General features: G+C 33.3%; 2 protein-coding genes across 5 annotated transcripts in view; one reads left to right on the top strand and one right to left on the bottom strand.

Moving 5' to 3' along the window:
* Positions 1-7,873: 7,873 nt before the first annotated feature.
* On the bottom strand, positions 7,874-20,821 carry LOC123709288 (calmodulin-A-like). Of its 4 annotated transcripts, XR_006753710.1 has the most exons (7): positions 20,277-20,821; positions 19,008-19,041; positions 18,463-18,564; positions 14,793-14,928; positions 13,756-13,904; positions 13,442-13,686; positions 13,244-13,291 (listed from the first exon to the last, which is right to left on the bottom strand). XR_006753710.1 is itself a non-coding variant. In XM_045660495.1 (6 exons), exons 1-6 carry the CDS (start codon positions 20,361-20,363, stop codon positions 13,260-13,262), a joined length of 540 nt encoding a protein of 179 aa, XP_045516451.1. In that variant the 5' UTR covers positions 20,364-20,821; the 3' UTR covers positions 7,874-13,259. The 4 variants fall into 4 exon arrangements, 3 of the variants coding, with proteins under 3 accessions (XP_045516451.1, XP_045516453.1, XP_045516452.1); XM_045660495.1 differs by lacking the exon at positions 13,442-13,686 and having other exon boundaries at positions 7,874-13,291; XM_045660497.1 differs by lacking the exons at positions 13,442-13,686; positions 20,277-20,821 and adding an exon at positions 19,597-19,683 and having other exon boundaries at positions 7,874-13,291.
* LOC123709289 (troponin C-like) overlaps positions 19,668-23,653 on the top strand; it is a 31,597-nt gene continuing 27,611 nt past the window's right edge. Inside the window, exon 1 of the mRNA XM_045660499.1 lies at positions 19,668-19,761. The gene's annotated coding sequence lies outside the window, so the exon portion shown is untranslated. The remainder of the gene's footprint in view (positions 19,762-23,653) is intronic.

Here is a 23,653-nt window from a genome sequence, read left to right as displayed (position 1 = left end):
GTGTATATATTTATATATGCATGATATTTTTGCATTATCTATCTAAAATACGGTAAAACACGCAAAACTTTATTTTAATTATTAAAAAAAAGCGATTTAATCTGGAATATTTATCTATTATTTCTGGGGAGAAAGACTGGATATTAAAATAACATTTTAGTTTTGTTGATTGGAGACATGTAAAGGACAGACTGATACTAAAACAGACTACATAGGTATTATTATTTAATCTGCGCCATTAGTTAGATGATCTTCGTATCTCCGTATGCAATACAATCACAATACTTTGCACAAATGACACACATCCTTCTTAGCATGAATGATGCCCACACAATAGCACAAACGACGAACAAATATATCCAATTGATATTTTGATATATTTCAGGAGGTCAAGGATCTTCGGTCACATGACTTATGTCTGATCCAGGGAATATTGGATTATATCTAATTAATATCAGGAATAGCCATTCTTTCACTCCAATATTTTCATATTGGATTCACCAATGTTGATTGACATAGCCATTAATATGGATACTTACAATAGCAATATGAAACATCGCAGATGCGTTACGGGTCTTTGAAAAATATACCCGTGATTGAATAATCTATTTTTTTATAAAACAGGAGGCAAACGGGCAGGAGGCTCATCTGATGTTAAGTGATACCGCCGCCCATGGACACTCTCAATGCCAGAAGGCTCGCGAGTGCGTCGCCAAACCGGCCTTTTAAGAATTGGTACGCTCTTTTCTTGAAGGACCCTAAGTCGAATTGGTTGGGAAATACTTCAGTGGGCAGCTGGTTCCACATAGCAGTGGTGCGCGGCAAAAAAACGCTCAGTCGTGGAACGTCGCACGTCGAGGTGATAATCATCTTATCCATTATCATGTGTTCTTGGGGGTTTCTTATCTGCATGTATAATTGGATAAATTATCAATTGTCGATTTCTTCACGTAACAACATAAAGACAAAGTCATCGCTGGGAATTGAACGCATGCTTGTGAATAAAAATGCTTCTAAGCTAACAATGTTTTATTAAAAGTAATAAAATGAAAAATAATGTTAAGCACTTTATTACACATTGTCTAAATTCTAACATATTTGTTTAGAACGATAAAAAGACCACAACTGTTCTGCGGTTGTATCCGTGATCAAACAATGATCGAATAATGCTACGAGGTATTATAATGTTTGTTTTGAAGAATTATCTTTATTAAGACGTTAATGGATTTAATAAATGACAATCGTGAGGCTGTTGTATTATACCTATGGTTTACTTAAACGTATGGTATGTAACTTTCAGTAGGAATATGGGTTTCATATTCGACGAGGTTTTGTACGCATGGTACCACATCAGAGAGATATTGAGAGAACATTGAGATTGGATAAAAACGTCGGGATTCTTTATGGGAACCGGAAGCTATGTCTGTAAATTAAATATCTTATTTTTAATGCAATTTATTGGGATCAAGCTTATCATTTGATTAAAATTATATGTGGTTAGCGTCTAAAACTCTATAAAATAAATGTGGTAGTAATATGTGACTGTGCTACATACATTGATCACAATCCGGTCACCTAAACGTTGACTTCATTAGACTAATGTTATAATACTATCGACGTCCGTCCTTTCATAACTGAGTGTTTCTGAAGGCAGTTTTTGCTGCGCACCAAAACTATGTGGAACCAGCTGCCCACTGAACTATTTCCGAACCAATTCGACTTAGCAGTCTTCAGAAAAAGACCGTACAATTCTTAAAAGGCCGGCAACGCACTTGCGAGACTTCTGGCAATGTGAGTGTCCATGGGTCCACTTAACAGCAGGTCCTGCCTGCCCGTTTCCTCCTATACATTAAAAATACTAATGAATTAAATATAAAGAGCATAATTGGTCTACAATGTTAAGGTGATAGGAACAAAGTGTGTACGGGAAAAGTATTTACGTTACGTTTTAGTTACAACACGTTAAAGTTCTATGCTTCTCAGGTGGGGCAGAAGGCAGAAAGCCAGCCTAATCGGTCCTGGGCAGCTCATATAATTTCACTCCACGTTATGCCACGTTCCTCTGCAATGTTTCTTTTTGTACTCAGGATTCCAGTCGAGGGCTTCCAGGCGAGGACCTCATTGCATAGCCCCCATAACTGATGACTAAAGATTCTCTCGGGCCAGAATATTCCAAGGCTTTAACGTCTGATGTTTTATTTCTAATTGCATGTCTAGTACGCTGTAAATATATTCGTTTACTTAGGAGAATTTTCTTTATTAAAATAATGTTTTGGTTTTACAGCTATTTATTTTTGAAGTTGATGAAACGTCACGAAGATGTGCGTTTTTCTCGAAGAAAAGGGTGAGCGATTGAGATCGAGAAGAACTACACGCTATTGGTTGATGTATTCGTTTAGTAGTTACATAATATTAGAACTTTAGACGGTAATTTCGTCGCATAACATATTGTGCAGTAGACGCAGTTTTTTTTAATTTATTTATATTATAATCAGCACGTATACAGTGTGTAAACAGTGTAAATATAAGTATAATATACAGTGATTATATACTGGTACATGACACAAAAGTGTAGCTGGATTCACTGGTTCTATTTCTAGATGTGCCAATCACATTTACAAATAAATAATTAATATAATTCACGTCAAGGTTCTTCGTAAAACGGTAATTATAGTTGTTTAGAGGAAGGAAACTTTATGTTATCACAATAATAATAGTATTCAAGAAAAATACAGCTTTTTTACTCACTCATTGCTTATTATTGTATATCGTCATATCTATAAACAATAATATCAGCGCGTTATGTAACATGACATAAGTAAGTTACATATATATTATAGTTTATAATTAGAAGCGTAAACAACATTTTGTTCAATCATCACACTCTTGAAGCCAATATCACCCTTTATCACACTCATAAATTGTATTTTAACGTTCTCTTTTCCGATAATGTCCAATAACATAAGTGTCATTTAGATTTGTAAATCTTTAGTCATGTTAGTTTTTGCAAGCGTCACAACCCCACTACCCGTAGTTTTATGTTAGTTATAAGCCCATACAAAAAAACCGCCACCATACATAATTCGTGTTCTGTAAATTTATTTTCTAGAGTGTACTTGAAGTTTCACTACACCCAGCGCTGTTATTACGAGTGTGTTTGCCGTCGACCTACCTCAGTTTTAACATCTTCTATACTATTATTCTGTCTTCCTGTACGCGAATAGGTTGTTTCAGCGCAGAGGAATCAGTCACCCAAGTAGTTCTAGAATGCGTGGCTTCGGCTAACCAACGTAAAGAAGTTGGAGCAGTGAGCGCCCATGAGACTTCTGTGCTTCTAGAAGGAGATAGCCTTAGTTAGCCAGGACAAGGAACCTAGTGAGAGTGTAAGTGTGGAATTCGAGTCCACCACCTTCATCCTATTTTTAACCGTATCTTTGAATAAGACTTCCTTCCTTCCTTCCTTCTTGACATTCGAAGGCGTCGTTGAAGATATAACACATACAAGATACTATAATAAATACGCTAAATAAGCTCTTGTTCACGTCTACGGAGCACTTATAAAGCTTTCATGTTAAACATCTAGTTTTTGTATTTTATAACAGATATTAAATTTAATTTTATAAGAGTAGGCTGCCATCAATTTATAACAAAGCCTTCTTAACTTAAAACCCAATGTGTCTACCTGATCGTGAGCTAGGTCTAGGTTTTTATTCATTTATGGAACTTTGAGGATGGTGTCAATGGAGATAACAATTGGAAAAATATGTTAACAAGTAATCTTAGCCTCAGAATGCATACGTTTCTTGTGTCTATTTTATAGACAAAGTGATCAGCCTTCTGTCTCGGACACATGACATTGATTTTTTGACGTTGCCCCTAGACAGAGAGTGGTACATGGCCGGCGAACAAACCGAGAGTCATACGTTGAACCCAACACTGCTTCATGTTGTAATAAAAATATTAAATTGATTGCAATTTTGCAGATAGTATTATCCAATAATTTTCCTTAACCTCACAAGCGAGTGTTTAAATGTGGTGCACGGCCGGGTACCGAATTTACCTCAGGATAATCGGATGATAGTCGCATGCTGAATCACTAGGCCAATTCCATGGTGGAATAAAAAGACAAATATATCGAAAATGTTTTGTACAAATTATATTGACAGAAATTTTGACGATCAAATTATTCAGTAGTTAAGGTATGATAGGATTTTATTTAGTACTGTTAAAGATTAACAAGGTTATAAAAATATTAAAGCGATATATTTTATTTGGTGTTTTTCTTATGTTATGTATATAGTAGCTAATTTTTATGGAGGTGGCATTTTTTATCTTGTACGCTTTTCAAATATACGGCATTCTTCGTATCCTTTAATAGATATTATCGAAATAACATTTTTTTGAGGTTTTTACCCTAAAAGGGGCCGTACAAAAACAGGACCACTAAAAAAGAATTGTAACTTTTTTTTAACTTATCCTAACACAACTAATACTAATATTAAGGAATGTAAACTAACCACGTATTGTATGGATTAATTAATAAAGCTTTAATAATAATCGAAATAACATACAACGAAGAGTCGTCCGATCAAGCCAGCTGCCCACTGAAGAATACCCAAAACAATTCGACTTAGGGTCCTTCAAGAAAAGAGCTTACCAATTCTTTAAAAGCCGGCAACGCTCTTCCGAGTATACCCACAGTAGGCGCAATATAGGTCGTATAGGTCCTTGGGCGGCGGGATCACTTGATATCAGATGAGCCTCTCCCGATTGCCTCCTATAACATAAAAAAAGCCTACCTAAATTTCTTATAAAGATATTATATCAAAAAAGCATGGATGAGTGATGCCAGCTGTTTAAGTATATAATGCTCAGTTGTGGAACGAAGGTCGTTAAGGTGATATGGTAGGATAGCTCTTTCATACTTGGGCCATTGTCGAACTTGCGCAGGTAACCGCGACTAAATATCATAAACTTGAAAAAAAATACTCAAACATGACTTTTAGTTACATCGATGCCCGTAACAACTTTTTGTTGGCCGTGATCTATAACTAATGATTTGTGATTTATTACAAAAATGCAACTATGTTATCATAACGTTTTAGTTTTTATTATGAAATGAAACAAATCAGACCCAAATATTTTGGAATTAATGTTTATAATAGTCGTATATTTTATAATCACAATAACAATCACAAGCATTTTGTATAATATTAACGATTATTTATTTAATTCCAAACAACTCTGTTACTTCTGGAATTTAATAATATTATATAACATCTAATCACACTAAATATTTATATATTAATTTCTAACAATAACATGTGACTGTATAAATATATAAAAAAACTAAGATTTTGTTAAATTATCATATCATATTAATTAGCTTTCATAAAAATTTGAAGAACGTCCTTTACATCCTCGGGACAGAAAAGAAAAGAAAAGAGTTGTAACACAGTAAAGTAGTTGTTTTTTCTGTGTCTCGTACATAACTAAATTGCCTTCAGTTGTGTTTATGATCTTTATAACATAAATATAAGCTTCAATATTAATAACAATAAACTTTGTGACTGGCATTTACCTACCTATAGTTTAACTTTATAAAAAAATAATCAGAAATTCTTCAAATGGTAACTGGAAAATAAAAGTTACTCATTTTTCAAATATGTATGTCTAAAGCCTTATCAAAATTGTAGTATATTCTTTTACCTTTACATACATACTATTGAGGTTCCGGATTCAAGTAAATTGTCAAAATTACACATAAGATAATTCAGACTCAATTGATTTAAATTTTGCTGCAGTATGATCGATTGACTTAAAAAAGATAACTTCACCATCTTCTACTTCAGATTAGGCTCAGATATACATAATCCTGTTATAAGACACAAACACCTAGTTTTGTTTTATTGATATCAATATTTTCCTTCTCGATCAACGTCATTTTGTTTTGATGTGCCGGGTTGTTCTGACAAATAAGTACTAGAAGGTTTTTCTTTCAATGAATTAAGAGGAGCATCATCATATACATATAGGAATCATAGATGTAGGCAGTGAGATAAATTCCTTTTGGTTGGGTCGCTATTGACAAACATTGTTTATATCAGACAGAATACTGTTGTCGCTAGTTGAGGGACTAGGTTACCTGCGCGAAATTTGATAATGACTCATTTACTAGATACCAGCAACAGGACGACCGCGAAATAGTGGATAGTCTATATTGAAGGATTTTTGGTTCAACTACTAACGATATTGTGAATATATCAGTGTTAGTATTTTAGAAAATTCTATGTAATTTTAGCTTTTTGGATATATTTGAGAAGATTGTGTTTAATTCCAATTTAAATACTAAGTTTAACAATAAACTATGCTTCCATATAAATTAGCCACTACACATCGCAGGCGCATGACGCGTGACAGGCGTGTGGTGTTTCTCGGGTTTTTATTGGCTGGCCGAATTTAGATTCGTGGCTCTGACGTCTCAACTTTTGATAGTCTTATCTATATAGCAATTATGCTAAATGGGTTAGATATGGCCTCCTATGGCTATGGGTTTGATTATCCAATTAATTGTTATGCAGTATTTCTTGGGATAGACTAAATAATTGGTTAGGCAGAAGATTATTATTTTAAGACCTCAAGGCAAGTTTAAATGAAAAATCTAACTCAAGTTCTATATGCGAATGTCTGTAAACATAATTTACATAAAGATAAAATAAGTGACTGAAAGACCGAATCGTCATGACACTAGATTCGTTGGTCATGTATCTCCCCTGCGAGGAGCCTGTTTATGCCCGTTCTGGACGTAATCCCGCTTCGGATGTTGTGTTGGTTCGCACCCTGCTAATACAGGGCGGTATGGGTGAAGGCTTTTTTAGCTCGTAATGAGGGTTGCAGCGTGCGAGAAGACAGATGTATCAGCGCGCAACCAGTATCTTGGTAAATGTGTTGTGAGGACCGAGGAGAGACGCTCGACATTCCTGGAGAATTTTCCGAGGGTATGTCTAAGCCATTAGAGTCCATAGGCGGTGAAATATGTAGCAATATATTTTACAATCTTCAGCTATAATATGGTATGATATATATATATAGTAGAACCCGTTTAAGACGATCACGTTTAATACGATTTCTCGCATAATATGCCACTTTACGCCAGTCCCTGCAACTTGAGACATATTCTCATACATTTCTTAACGCTTAATACGATTCATCATCCCGTTTAATACGCCCAAGGCCGAGCGTATTCTTCCATTGATGACAATGTAGCACCGTAGGAAATTCAATGAGAATAAAACACAAAAACGAGGCCCTAAGTGATAACGATTAAGACGAAAATGAGTTAACTGCGTTTTTTTAGACGCCCAGGCTTTATCAGCTGTTAATGATGTAGACACTATGTTGCTACATCATGTAGCTACTTTGGATCAAAGCGAAGATGCACTGCAAAAGTTGAATTATGTTCAAAATCTTTTAATTGCTAATGCATCAAAATCATTCTGTCAAATCAAAATAAGTGATTATTTAAAATAATGTAATTATAATTACAATACGCATTTAATATAATTCATATATGTATAATTTAATACCTATATATACCAAAATTAGAACATAATACATAATAGTATGTAGAACGTTTTATTTTTCCTATCCCGTATAATACGCTTTCTCGCTTGAAACGCGTTTTTGGTAGGGTCCCTGAAAAATCGTCTTAAGCGGGTTTTACTGTATATAAAATTTTGGTCTTTCGTGCTGGCTAGTGGTTTAGCTGATCCACCCTTTGAATTGACGGCAACGAACATATCTCCTCTGCAAATTAATTACCGGTCAGTTTTTCTTTGACAAATAAAAAACAAATTTCTCAAACCAACTTTATTAAAATTTTCTTTTCCCATATGAAGCTTGTATATTCATCTAGATACATCAATTGTCTAACGCATAATACATCTCATATCTATACAATAATATTACAATTTCTCACAGACAAAAAGAAAATCGATGTTATGTATATTAATTCAACTTTGTACTCGCGTAATTTACTATAAATGTTAATATATAGTTTTATCGAAATGTGTCTTAACACTTATATCTCGAAACATAAAATTTAATTCGAAATAAAAGACAGCCAGCAATATCGGCCGATCCTATGTATCCAATTTTGAGGTAGTTCTCTCAATAGCGCTGATGTCGCTACAATAGGATCGCGCGGTAGAAAAACAATATTTTGAATAAGTTAGAAATTATAGAACCGCATTTAAAACTTGTACCTTTCTGGGCTATCGAACCTATTCTTTCACTTTGACAATTGACAGTTTTCAAGGCAAGATTGTGACCTGATAGACTACCAGTTTTCGTTATATCATATTTAGTGACTTATTAATTTCCACCCAATGGGTTTTTAATTACTAAAAAAATTGTATTCCGATAAAACTATATTCTATATAATTCTGATATATTTTTATTTAAATTATTTTTAACAAACTATAAAATAGATCTTTGTTAAATAATTATAACATATGTTTTGTAAATATTTCAAATGTAAATAAAATTTCAATTTGTTATTGCTTGTGATATGCGAATATAGTAACAAAATATATTCTTAATATTAAATAAAATGAACACCGATATATCTGTAACTTCCGATAGCAACGACTTTAATGAGGAGTTCTCGAATCCAATTTTCTTTTGCTTTGATCATTTTTGTAGACAAAGTAATCAGCCTTAGCCGATTCATTAATTTGTTGGCTCTAAGACTTGCCTGTTTCCTCACGATGTTTAACGTCATCGTATAAATTAGTAAAATAATAGGTTGTACTTTTTAGGTCTGAGCCTCAGATCTCTATATCTGTATGATCATTTGTTAATGTAATAGCCAAGATGGTCAGCCTCTTGTGCCTAATGCTGTCGAGTTTTTGGGTTTCTTCTCGTTTTCGTTCACCGGGCGAATGATAAATGCCCACATAGAAAGAAAGTCCATTGGTACACAGCCCGGAATTGAACCTACGACCTCAGGGATGAGAGTCACACGCTGAAGACACTAGGCCAAGACTGCTTTTAGTATATTTTAAGAGCCTTTATTGTGTTAACGCTTAAGACCAACACTGTTCTCCAATATCATTATAGTTATTTCAATTTATCACGGATCACATAGTATATAATCTCCATATTGAAGTCGCTACCGCTATTGGAAGTTACAAAATACAAGCGTTGGTTAAATTGACGACATGACTTACTTATTGTCGATAAGTGATATAATAATAATATTTTAAGCCAAAAGGAAGCCCTCGCGTATTAAGCTTTTTTCTGGTTCTAACCATTTTCTACCACTAAACACGTCTATGTAAAATATTATCATTACATACCTATTAAAATAAATAGTCACGAACTTATACGAGATCTAAGTCGATTCTCAAACTCATTTCTAATCGAATCTAGCGTTCATTCGCAGAATTGATCTCAATTCTCTCAGATCTCTGTACATCTGTACAGCGTCTTATAATATGAATTTTAAAATTATATATCGTCTCCCAAAAGCATCTCTTATCAAATTTATTATATAGAGAATTAGACACCAGTGACAATGATTCCATAGATAAATTATTTTTCCTTATTCATTTTAAAATAATTTATAAAACTGCGTTTGATTTGTAACCTATTAAACGGCTTTGGACTGTATTTTTTTTAACAATAATTGTGTTTTATTAGCGAATTTTAATTAATGGAATCTAGAACTGAAAGCTCACATCTGACTAGAGGTTCTTGCTCGCCCAGACCAAGGTTTTAGCGCCTAGATGATGATAATATTTTGATTTAAATCAATACAATTGATTAAAGTTAGAATAAAAAAGTCCTACAACCTTTTTAGGTCTGGGCCTCAGATTTCTGTGTCTGTGTCATGATCATTTGTCAATCTAATAGGCAAGTAGGTGGTCAGCATCCTGACACGCGCCATGGACACTTTAGGTCGTAGGCAAGCCGGTGTTTACGATGTTTTCGTTCACCGTCCGAGCGCATACTAGGCCAACACTGAAGTTAGGATAATCGAGTTAATCTGCATATAAGTTCGTGAGAGAGATACATGTTAATTAATTATATTCAAACAATAAATGACAATATTTTTACGTATTGAACCACGGATTAGATAACTTGCGCAAGTCGAATTTTGTACAGGTATCAGTGTCACATTGACTCATTAATTTCATATGCAAAATTTGGCTTGCTTTATAATTGCGGTATGATTATAGTTCCGTTTCATACATATCCATTCCGTGTTAGGGACTAGTTTGCCTATGCATCTTTTCAATTCGATACAAAAAATGTTTCTTTTTTTATCTAACTTACACCTTATTTTCTTTCGCAAAATTTGCCAAATTCAAATATTTTATGTGCGTTTATTCGTATGTACACAGAGTATATATAAATTGAACTGATATAATGAGATTTGAAATTAATTCTGATTTATTTTCCTCTAGATATATTTGTCACACAACAGTATATAATTGAAAATAATAAATTATATTTGTCGGCGAATAGGCCTTAAACTTAATACATTGGCTAGAGTATCAACATTTATACAATTAACATTGCTTTAACGCAAAGAGATTTACATGTTTAGTTAGGGTGGGCATACAAAAAGAGATCTATACGACTATCAAAAATGTATGACTTTCCCAAATACCCAAATCTCTTCTCTATATTTTACATCTTCATCAAAAATTTAACATATATACCCTTTTTGTTAACATACAACTTATACAAGCTATGACACACGCAGTCCTAATCTATTGTTAATATTACACATTGAACCCTAATGAACTTTTGGCCAATTCATTATTCATTCGGAAGACCATCAAAAATTATAAATAACTTATATATAATTGTTCCTAGCCGATATTTGTAAAACGAAGAGATACAAGATTCAAATAATGCCTATTTTTACCAATGCCAAGAATGGTTGGCTATGTGAGATTTTAGTTTAAATAAAATTAATTAATAATTGCTGAATAGAGAATAGACTTAATTATGTGAGTTAAGCCGCGTTACCCCTTGTCAACATTTGGCGCACGACACGTGACGCTCAACATGTACGGCAACACTGCACAACAGCGCGCCACGTTGCCAGCTGCCGCACAACATGACGCGCGGCGTGATGTTTGTTTAAAGAGCATCATTCCGCGCTGACTTTTAACATGTTGCGCGTCAATTGTTGCCTAGTGGATACGCGGCTTTAATGTAATCTAAATGTTCAAACGAAATTGATAATACAAAATTCAATGCCTTTTTGTTACAATTGGAAAGCCAAAAATGATTGACTGAGTGAGATTTAAGTTCAAATAAGATAAATTAATAATTATTAAATAGGTTTATATATGTAACTTAACCTCTTCTAAATGAATTCGGAAGAGGTTACGAGTGTAAATTTTTTTAAATTAAATTCATGGAATTACAATTCATGTGAAATAAGCAAAGAACGATTTTACTTCTAAGAATAGACAGGCAACTTTAGTTGCGTATCTACTGACAATGACGCAGGCTTATTGAATCTGCTATCTATAAATTCTCTTTATGTCTAAAATATTAATTCCTAGTAAAAAAATCTAATACCGGGAAATAAATTAACCGCTATCGTCTTTTGTCTATGTTTACTTGATTTTAAAAACCTTTTAAGCGTAAGATAAAAAGGCTTTTTATGAACAAGATCATAAAAGGACAAAAACTTATGCAGTGAACATGTTAAGTATGTTTTAGAATAAATATAATGTGCATTTTTTATATGAACTTCTTTTCTAATGCAAAGAAGAAGCTTTATACAAAAAATGTACTTTACATAACTTCTTACCATGTTATCTTATATGACGTCGTTTAGCAATATTTTCAAGCAACTATTCGACCCAGACGTTTAATTACATTTAATAACGTCTATATCGTGGTATTTCTACGTCAGGGCGAATTCAAATTCAATTGATCCCGACTTCAACGAACTCCATCAAGCTCTCACGCAATTATCTTATGTCCTGGATACAGATAGTTCACAAGACTCAGCAATCGCTTCATGGGAATATGGGGTTGAGATATGCCTACATATATTACTGCTAAGGACATTTTTTCTCATAGATCAGCTTCATAAAAGTCGTTAATTATGTAATAGGCAAATGTTTGATAATACACCGATTTGTATAACAACCTTACACAGAGAAAATGCTTATTATAAATTCTTTATCCATTTATTTGAACACTTTCTTATACACTTATCTTAAAACTATTCTTGCACACACTCTAAGCGTCTTTGTTGTACAATCAGCTCTTAACTAATTACCTGTGTTTAATTTTGTAACAATATTGTTTGAATTGCAAATACTTGGATTGTAACAACTTTAATTATTGTTAATTATGTAATTAACATAATAATTAAAGTTTCATTCATTAGCAATCGATACATAAATTAAAATAGTTCAATAGAATTTTTTTACACGTAATAAGTAATTAAAGCCGATTGTACATAACATAGTTACTACGAACACACTTCTAAATATTTATACTTTGATTGTACTAAGTGTTTTCTTTAACCGTATTACTTCTCTTCCCCAAATAGAGATAAATGGAAATTAATAATTTGAATTGGTATTAAAAAAAGAGTTTCTGTTCGGTGGACCACAAACTTAATTTATTCCATCACGGTAGATACGGATATCAAAGTGATGAAATATGATACATGTGAAAGTTAACACGTTCAAATTTGCAAAAAGCAGTTCCGGCCAGGAGGACCATAAACTATGTTGATTGCATCACGACAGATACATCTTTCTTGGCCAGTCAGAAAGTCGATGTCATAAATATTAGTATTACCAGTAAATAAGAATTAACCAATTATTGAAATGTCTTAATAAATATATATGTCAATGTATGCCAGACACTAGAAAATACAGTTCTAGGCTTAAATAATTGGCTCTTGTAATTAAATAAATCTACTGGATTTGAGTATAAACCTCTCTAAGTCTGTCTTCATCTTATCCCTGAAGCTTTATATTTTAGTTACATTAAAAGAAAATTAAGCAAACATAATATTAGTATGTTCTTAAAGAAACCACTCAGTCCAATTATCTACACACCAACGTATACTCAGCAAAGCATTATAAAACACATCACTGTTCGCACTGAACGAGCTATATGAGAGTTTCTTTACCCCCCAGTTGTGACAGCTCCCGGTGGGGATATGGGGACGGTCCCCCGGGGGGCAGATCTCTTTTAGGTTTTTCTGCATACTAGTTTTTCGACGTCAATATTGTCACAAATTCTGAAAAATGAATCTTGTGTATAGCAAAATGTTTAATTTTGTTACGAAAAAACAACTATTTCAAATATCAGGTCAGGAAATATAAATTAAACCAGGGAAGAGGTTGTTGCGTTTGTTTGAGAGGTATTAAGGTTATACATAGGTACTAACAAATATTAAAACCAGTAGGGTTATAATCCTTGGCCTCGGATTTCTATATCTGTTTTAAAATAATTTATTTCTGTATCAGACAAAATTAGGTGATAAGCATTCTGTGACTCGCCATTGATTTTTTTGGATTAGACGCACTACCACACGATGTTATCCTTCATCAAACGAGACAGTCTTGTGTGCACATACAAAGAAAAGTCCATTGATGCACCCACGATATCAGGGATGAGAGTCGCAGGCGTACCCTGTATTAATAATAATAGTTGATGTCATATAGGAATGGTCTCCCGCGCTATAGGGTCCAGTTAACTTACCATCGTAATTGACCATACCGTCACCGTCAAGGTCTGCTTCACGGATCATGTCATCCACCTCTTCTTCACTCAGTCGTTCACCAAGGTTCGTCATGACATGTCGCAGCTCCACTGAAGATATCAACCCGTCGTTATTCTTGTCGAATACTCTGAAATATTATTTAAGACATAACTATGGATACAAATCTGGACAGTAGAATTAATTGAATTAATTTGTCGCACATCAAACGATCAAAAACATTTGGTGACCTTTTTGAAAAATAGATCTTCATGAAGGTACGAAATATTCGAAAGCTATTAAACAAAATGTAAATTTTTTAATGTTTCTTTTAATAATATGGGTGCAAACGAGCCTATCCCACAAAGGGCAGTCATCACAGCCCATTGACACCTATTATTAGTTGGTGCGTTTCCGGCCTTTGGGACAGGAGTACACTCCTAACTTTGAATGGTTGGAGGTCGTATCTCTCAGGAAATAGACCCCTACCTGGAGTCGATTCCACAATTCTCTAGTTCGAAAAAGAAAGTGCTTTGTGAAATGGACCGTAGAAGACTTCCAGCCATCAAGGTGATGCTGATCTCGTACTGTGTTGAAACGAGGCAAGAGGCATCAACCCAAAAAATTCTGTAAACGCAGAATCAATGTCTCTACGTTGAGCGAGAGAATCAAGCCGATCACTAATACATTGGAAATTGATAATTCGACAAGCCCTTCGCTGAATTCGGTCAAAAGAAAGAAGCTGGTATTTGGGAGCACCGGCCCAGAGATGTGAGCAGTATTCCATAAGAGGTTGTACTTGATTCTTGTAAAGCTGCATACGCAGTACCTCAGTGAAATATTGCTTTTTAAATACGTGAGAGATTAAAATTAAGATATTTAAATTTACGTCTTTTACCACTACATAATATTGCAATGACTTATAACGTTATTAGGCTATGATGAAATTTAATCCTACGAAGAATTAATCAGTTTATTTCTAGCTTTCTATATCCAAACTGTTATTTTCAGTAGCGCTTTTATAAAATTTTGAACATACCTAAATGCTTCTCTTAGCTCATCTTCACCATCTGCCCCTCGCATCTTTTTGGACATCATCTGAAGGAATTCGTTGAACTCAATGGTTCCGTTGCCATCTTGGTCCACTTCTTTTACCATATCTCTTAGCTCAGTCTCTGAAAAATTTAGATCTTCATAAGTACATACAGTAAGAACATAATATGTTAATTTACATTATATATGTATATGTCATAAAGGATCTAATCAGTCAGATATTAGATAGCCTTACGTAAGGTAACCAACATAAACAGTAAATTAAAAAACTACTTTTATATGCAGTTGCGCTCCTAAACAAGACTGATATGGTTATATTAATACAAACCACAGAGGTTTTCTAATGTAACATATTGTGATTATATTATAATATTTTGTAGAATAAAATAATTTTAAAAAAATTGGCTGAAAGTGGTTCCTTTAAGCGGGTTCGTTGGTAATACACTTATGGCACAACACATAAAAAAGATACTATTCCCTATTCAAAAGGTTGACAGTTTGACCTCACTGTATAATATTGATAAGGAAGCTGTTAAGTTCAAAAAATTTACGGTTTACGGATTAGGTTATTATATTTGTATTGTGTATCTGCGTTTTAATGTTAGATATTACGTATTTCAAAAGCCTATTAAAATATTTATGTATTTTGGTACGACTGAATTGGAAATCGTAAAGATATTTGAGACGGAACCTATTTAGAAGACTTTTATGGACGAGCAGTGTTGGCCCACTATGGAGGAAACCAAGGGTAAAGTGTTTGGGCGCCGAGAGGCGTTGCTGGCGACTTGGTGCAACTATTATCTCTGGGAACGTAGGTTGTACACCGGCTGTACATCGATGGTTTTCCTGTCTATGTGCGTATTTACCATTCGCCCGTATCATGAAGGAAAGCATTACGAGGAATTCAAATATTTTAACAAGAATATTCTATAAGTATGACAAGAGATTTTTTCTATACATACGCGTATAGAAACATAAAAGTTACTAACTAGACTATCCATAAATACTGTTATATAAAAACGTTTTTAACTTTTAAATTATTTTGAATTTGGAACGGAGAGAGAGAAATAGTTATTTCAAATTAAAATGCCTACATTTCTAAATTTTAATCCCAATCTGCGATAAACAGCTGATACTAGGTCAAAAGCACATATCACCAAAACTTTATCGTATACGTTCCAAACTAAAACTAGGCGAAAGTTTTTCTATTTCAAAACTGTTTGAAATTTCGTTCATACCGAGAATTTAATATGGGACGCTATCTTCATCCGATTTTTATTTCCTATATTAATCCGACAACTAAGCTGTCGAAATGAAGAGATCATTTTATATTGGTCGTGTAAGAGTGGGTTTTTCGTCTATTTTAAATGTATGGGGCTTCAGATTTCTAAATCTGTTATGATCATTTGTTAATCTAATAGCCAAGTAGGTGTTCGGCCTCCTGACACACGCCGAAATCTTCTTGGGCCAAAGTCAGCCAGTTTGTGTCACGACGTTATCCTTCACCGTTTGAACGAATGTTAAATGCGCACATAGAAAGGAAATCCATTGGTGCACTGCCGGGAATCGAATCCATAACCTCGGATGTGACCATGGATTTAAATCGCATGCTGAAGCCATAAGACAAACACTGCTCGTTTTTTTATTAGGTTAAAATTATTTACGAAATTTAAGTTCACAAGAATTCGTTGTTTTATTATCATCTAGGTATATATTTTAATGTTTTTTAAATGTAAGATAAGAGGTATAGGTATAAATAAATAAATAAAGAGTGGTGTGATACAAAGATCCCAAACACACCTAACTATAAATCTCAGAAGATTATTTGACGTGTTAAAGCTACGCATTATATTAACGTATAGCGCTAATTCAGAGCTTACATTTATTTGAGTTAGTTTACTACCACATAATTGTTCTATCTTAACAACTACTACTAATGCATTAGAACGACAAACCTATTATCTTACATTTAAAAAACATAAAATGTTATTACTAATAATATAGCAAGGAATTCTTGTTTACTCAGCAATTACAAACAAATAGGTCTACCTTGATATAAATTAGAGGTCTAAGTGGAAGAAAACCGCTTTTATGCAACATCTCAAACCTCTAGGAACAGAAATGCTTATTTCAAACAAGATATAAGGTGAGCTATGCTGGATATTGTTGCACCATTTATAAAGAAACAGCATCCAACAGATCAGATATTAGTTCATATGGAATTAAGACGATGTTATAAGTAAAGTGTTTTCAGGTGTCTCATATTATACGAATAGATCTAGATAAAATCACAATTCACATTTTGAAAATTTTCTTTTTCCGTTAAAGTCGGATTAAAGTGGTAAGCTTTCGGAATGGGACCAAGTTACATTGGTCGTTTCTCAGTAAAAATTCATTAAACACAGACATCGCTGGTCGAAAATTTTAACATCTGTAAAAGATTAACGAAATCATTTATGCATTTATCAGTTCCTATTCCATTTATTAGTCCTGTACACATAAAATGTCTTACATACAAAAAATATATATTAATCTGCCCAGCCGTTAAGGAATTTAATTACGAACACATGTACAGAAGAGATATATATATATATATACCAGCTGTTTATTTGCTGTATAGATTACCTAGATACCGACTGCAGCGCCATCAGCCGGGATGATTTGTGAATCTAAAGCAAATAGGGCGCCACCGAAACGCATTCAAAATATCATTTAAATCGGTCTACCCGAAATTGGCTTAAGAGGAATTCAGTGACATACACACATACAGTAGAATTATATAAATATAAAGATAATTGAAGACTTAGGGGTGAATAATGTATTCAATAGTACTTAGAGAAAGGATGAAACCACTTTAATTAGACAAATTGTCGGTAAAAAAGAAGGTCGGCTAACTTTCGTAAACATTATTTTTAATGCACAATAATGTAAAGGAATAATTTATCCTGTTTTTTCGTTGTATTTTTATAGTATTTTCAATCAAAAATCATTTGTTCCAACCCTGTATTTACCTACATTTGCCTTATTATTAAAAACTAAATGAATTTAATCTGCGCTGTCTCTTGCGTCTATTTCTGTCAAATAAAATGTACGCTGCTATAAACAGTACTAAGGAAATAAGACAATTTTTTATAAAAAATATTAATATAAATTTTAACGCTAAAATAATTTTAGTTTACAATTAATATCACATTGACAATATCAATATTTAAAGCAGTTTCCAGATATTGAAATTAACACTGGTAAATATTTTACGTACGCTATAGAAACTAGTAAAAATTAAATTAGTTATTTAGATCCAGTAATAAGTACCCATGAATGTCATCAAAATGGATGACGCGAGACAGGTATGTCAGGACTGAAGCAAGTGGTGGTATGTGGTTACAGACAACCTTCGAAAGAAAGGAATTATTAAATTATTTTATCAATTACCGTCTAAAATTCGTAATATTAGCGCGTTAAATCAGGCCAAAAGGGCATTGAGGATACATATCAGAATGATCCTAATAGACAGAAGTTGGAACGGCTGATGAACGGCGGACCTGTATCTCGTACATATTACGTAATGTCTCATGTATATAAAATATTTTTTTTTGTAATGAGAAAAAAAAGTTCTTTTATCAGTATATTAATCTTCATGTTCCAAAAGAATTTACCTGATGGTCTCTGTCCTAATGACCGCATGACAACCCCAAGTTCAGCCATTGTGATGGTCCCGTCTTCATCCTTATCGAACAACATGAAGGCTTCTTTGAACTCTGGAAAGTTAATGCCAGATCATAGGTTATATTTGAGTTTATTATCGTGTATTATAAATAACCCAGGACATTTCTGACGCAAATAACAATACCTGAAATATCTGAAGAGATCTTCATAGAACCATTATCGCGTCAACTTTCTACAAAACTCCATCATAATCGCTCAAATTGTTTAAAATGACACATGATTCTTACAAAACAACAAGACCGCATCGTTTTGTGTATGTCGCAGTAAAGTAGTTACATCAGAGAGTTAATTGAATCTTTAGACAGTTAATTAAATGTCAATATTAAACTAGAATTTAATGCAGTATTTAAATAAATAAATATAATAAGTTACATAAGTATAATAGGTGTCTGTTTTACATAAATAAATTTCGGTTATAATCTTTATAAGGAATACGCCTTTTGGGTAAAAGTTTATTAATGTAATTTATACACACCTGCTACTTGTTCTTCTGTAAGGCCATATTCTGACTGAAAAAGATAATATTAAATATTATATGTTCAAATTATAAAAATACGAAAAAAATGCGCATTTTATCAAACGTGTTTACATTGCGTTTACGCCAATTTAGTAATACATCTAAGAATGTTTCCTTTCCTAAGCCGGCACTTGTATTCTGTAATAGTGATTGTAAATACGAGCCCTTAGAAGACCTTTACTAAAAGCGCATATACTCCTTAAACCGGGAGATTCAACAATAAAAGCAATGATGTTCATTCAACTTTAAATGACGGCCTGTTAAGACTGGCCATAAATACTGTTGAATAAAAACTTTTTTGTTTTCAACTTTTTCATTATTTTGAATTTGGAACAAGTATATTATTTAAAAACCACTTTCGATTTTGCGCCATTTCACAAATTTTTTCGTGTTCATTGTCAAATTAAATTATGGAATGATAAATCTTGAAATAGAAATCTGAGTCCTAGTCCTAAAAAGGTTGTAATGCCACTGATTTATTTTTATACTTGAACCACTACTTAAAAAACCAAACATAAATAATAATAAATAAAACTATAATTAGTACATTACGAATATCTGATGTGATTTGGCGCCTAATTTGCATTACGAAATGTAATCGTCCTCTTTGTGCCAATCAATTTTTCTTTATACGTATGCATTATTGATTCATTATGAAGAATCGATATTCGATCAGTGTTAAGTCGCTCTAGCAAAGGCGCCGCCAAGGCAGGCAAGTCGAAAATTGTTTTTGTTTTTTTAACATTTGAATACTATTATTTCTGATATTTAATGTATGTTTTATTTAAACAATTAATACATTTGCCATTATCTGTACATAATTCTACTGGCCCTCATACCTCCCCTTATGGTTTGTGGACTCAGTTTTCGCACTTAGACGCGCAATAGGTCCGTTGTACGTCATACCTCCCCTTTAACACGACGACGCCTATTATACATAGGGCGAACCTATCCCGAAAAAAATCTCAGGGTTATGCTAACCTCCGTCAAGACCTGGCGGCTTGCAAGTGTGACCGGCTTTTATGGACGTTTCTCTTCTCTTGAAGGCCCATACGTGGTAACGAAATAGCTTCTTCCACAAGTAATGTCTTAAATAACGCTTTGTCGTGAAACGCCAGACGTCTTGACCTTACCTTTCTTTGTTTACCGACCTTAGTCGGTAATGAAATTTAGACGCTGATGATTATGATGTAAATATAGAGGATACACGGACATATAAATACGTACAGAAATCTGTCGTGTAGCAAGATCGGTGGTTATTCGCCTTATTCTTCTGTATTCTTTATTATAAATTTCATCTTCCCGTTCCGCCATTTGTATACATATTATACAACTTTTACGACAACAAGTTTTACCCGCTCAAACTTATATGAAAGAAAACTTTTTCCAATATTCACTGACAACTTTAAGAGAATATACTTTTATCGTCACAGATTACAGTAAAAAACAATTTGCAATATTAATAAAACGCTGTCAAAATTATCATCTTTATAACCTGTACTTTCAACTATCAAAACTCCACATTTAAAATTAAACTCATAAAGCAAAAAGCGCTGAATAATTTTTCAAACGGCAGCAAAATTGCGACTTTAGCTTTAGTTTTCACAATTTCATGCTTTGTTGACTTTTTAATTACTCCTCCGCAACGAAAAGCACTTTAATTTTAATTTAAGTTCATTAGATTTCCCGCCACTTTTTATTACGCCACTTTTGCATTGACATTTCACTATTATTTTTATTGGCTATTAAAGATTGCCAGTGACACGCGCGAGTTGAGAGTGACAGCTCAGGTACATGTAGTTTCTATATTTAAATTGGATTTTTGCTATGCTGACAACGAGCGGCGTTCTATATTGGTCGCAAAATTGTGCAATTGTGAATTCCTTGGAGTCGAAAATAAATATAAAAACTTAAAGCAACGGTTGAAGTATTTTGTACGTTATGATACTGAAAACAATGCTTACTACTTTACTTAGTACTACATAAAGAACTTGAGCATATTTTTGATTTCTTGACTTGGTTGACGAGTTGATTTTTGAATTTGATTACAAAAAATAATACTTTAATAAATTGTCTATATTATTAATTTGAAATAAAGAAAACACTTTACATCAATACATTATATTCGTATAAGCAAAGCTGCGGTCATTATGGAATACAGAAATAGTTGCGTCATCTTGGCACGGGAAGGCAATTTGCGATGAAACACGCTGGGCGTCAAAATTGTAGATAAACAAATTGTAAACTTGTTATAAATAGTTGACTTATTATTATTACTAACTAAGATTAATTAATTATTTTGATAGGAAAGTTGAAAAACTATAGGAAATAAAATTGCACATATAAATATTCTCTTAGCAATTACACTATAACAACTGAAATCGACTGGCTGGTATTTTTCATATATAAAACAGGAGGCAAACCGGAAACCGAATAACCTGATGTTAAGTGATACCGCCACCCATGCCAGAGGTCTCTCGAGTGCGTGGCCAACCTTTAAATATTGATACGCTCTCTTCTTAAACGACTAAGATGAAGAAGTTGAACCTATTGTATCACTTCACGTCGGTTTTCTGTGAGACAGTAGTACAGCACCGATCTTGCCTGCCCATTTGGCTTAAGCCCGAAAGCAACAGTAAGGCACTCCCCCAAGGAAGGGGGCTGACTGATTGCACTGATGACATAACCTCTGTCAAAGGCTATTGCACCAGTGGGCAACGAGTCGTTCAGGTCCCCCTCAAAAATTTGATGTAGAAGATCTACTACATTGTACGGGATAAGTAACAAGTATAGTAATTATTGTAATAAATATATTCGAAGGAGATAAGCAAATCAAATTGATTTTTAAGATTACATTAAGTCGCATACGCACGCATTACACATTTCAACACACATCTCAACCAATAAATTATTTGTTAATTAAGTATTTTTAATTTTTTTTAATCATAATCATTTATTGCAAGAATATGGTACAAAAAGGTGGTACAATAGTTAGTTCGCATTTTCTGCCACACACAATAGCGCGCAAATTTGTCTTTAAAGGAGTTTTACATTTTACATTATTAGTCAATTCTTTTATTATTTGTACTGTACATATCATATCAAACGTTATTACATTTATATCAACTACAGTATCTCACTCAAATAATAATTTATTGAATAAATTTTTTTTTCCAAAAGTAAAACACCAAGTCGATCTATACAGACTAGTCGGAAGAGATTTTAAGTAAACTGATCTAACTCTTGGTAAACTAATATAACGTTTTAGTAGTAGTTCTTCGTATAAACGTTTGGCTACATATTTAATTTAAAAATTGTAAATATAAAAGTTAAAAAGTTATTAAAAATTAATAAAAAGTTTTGTCCCTGCGCCAGTATACCTTTAATGCATTGTATCGCTGTATTGCGATACAAATTCGTTGAGCGGGGAAAACAACAGCACACAGTTAAAAGCAATGTTACCGTTTTTTTGGCAATAAATAAAATTATTATGATGACATCAATTTTTTTTTAGCATACAAAATGTAGGACAGAAGGATACAAAGTGACATGTTCTAATAAAAGCGGGCAACACCGTTAAATTGAGTGATTTAATGAAAATGCCAGCTTGTTAGCTGTTCACACCTCGACGCCGGCGTGTCTTAGTGTCGTTATAGTCACGGATTTATTCTAAGAACAGAATCGCTTGACGAATCGTTACGGAAAATCAGCGGGCGGTACTAAACATTGTGACGCGTATTTCTGGCAATTAACGAAGAAATACGGACATTAGCCCGTATTTCTGCGTTGTTACCCGTTTAAAAATCTCTGGCTAACAATTCCCTCAGGAGTAAAATATTGCCCCAAGTGCCTTTGCATTAACCATTAAAGTCCCTAAGAAAATGAACATATACAAATATTTCAGCTAATATAACAATTTACAAAGCTAGTTAAGTTAATTATTTTTATTAATTAAAAAAAAGTAATTTTCTTATACGTATAGCGAGTAAAATATCTATTTTATTTTTTACTATATGAGATTTGGCACTATAAGTATAAAAAAAGGTTAAGTTGTAAACAAGAAAGTTTAACAAACTTCTCATACAAGTTATTGTTACATACTGCGCTGGCATAAACACATAAACATTAAACGCTTCCTAACAATATTAAACCGTATATTTCCATCATAAGATGGATGATGGAGCATACAAATGACAAAATATAATCAAATCAATTGTATTAATGGTCATTATAGCATTGATTGTTAGTATCGCATTCATTAAGATTTTCTGTGGTTTAATTAGCGAAATGTCATTATAACACATGTATTTTTAGATTTTCGCTGAAAGCGATTCTAATATAAAAAAATGTTTATGAGTTGAGTAGTTGTCCAGAATAATCTTTCCAAAGTGAAGGACAACATTTATAGCGTCTTCATAAAACACTTCATTTCAAAGGGACGCTGTACCAGCTGATCTTCAGAAGGCCTATTTTCGGATTATTATAGTGGATTGTAGACCAAAATTCATTTTAAGACTTTATACTGAAGATGTGTGTGAACACTCGCTCGCTGAAGCAAAATATCTTAAAGAAACTGGCATGCCTTAGACTTAGAAATCAACATG

This window comes from Pieris brassicae, chromosome 5 (assembly GCF_905147105.1).
Source record: "Pieris brassicae chromosome 5, ilPieBrab1.1, whole genome shotgun sequence".
NCBI classification, from domain to species: domain Eukaryota; kingdom Metazoa; phylum Arthropoda; class Insecta; order Lepidoptera; family Pieridae; genus Pieris; species Pieris brassicae.
Note: the sequence above shows the minus strand (reverse complement) of the source record. Positions and strands in the feature narration are given on the sequence as shown.

Bases quoted from the DNA above. Each gene is read 5' to 3' on its own strand.
- LOC123709288 (XM_045660495.1), bottom strand. From the start codon at position 20,363: ATGGCGGAACGGGAAGATGAAATTTATAATAAAGAATACAGAAGAATA. The intron at 13,905-14,792 runs GTATGTTCAAAA...ATAATATTTCAG, and splicing joins GAGCTAAGAGAAGCATTTAG to AGTATTCGACAAGAATAACG. The intron at 13,292-13,755 runs GTAAGTTAACTG...TTCATTTTTCAG, and splicing joins CGGTATGGTCAATTACGATG to AATTTGTGACAATATTGACG.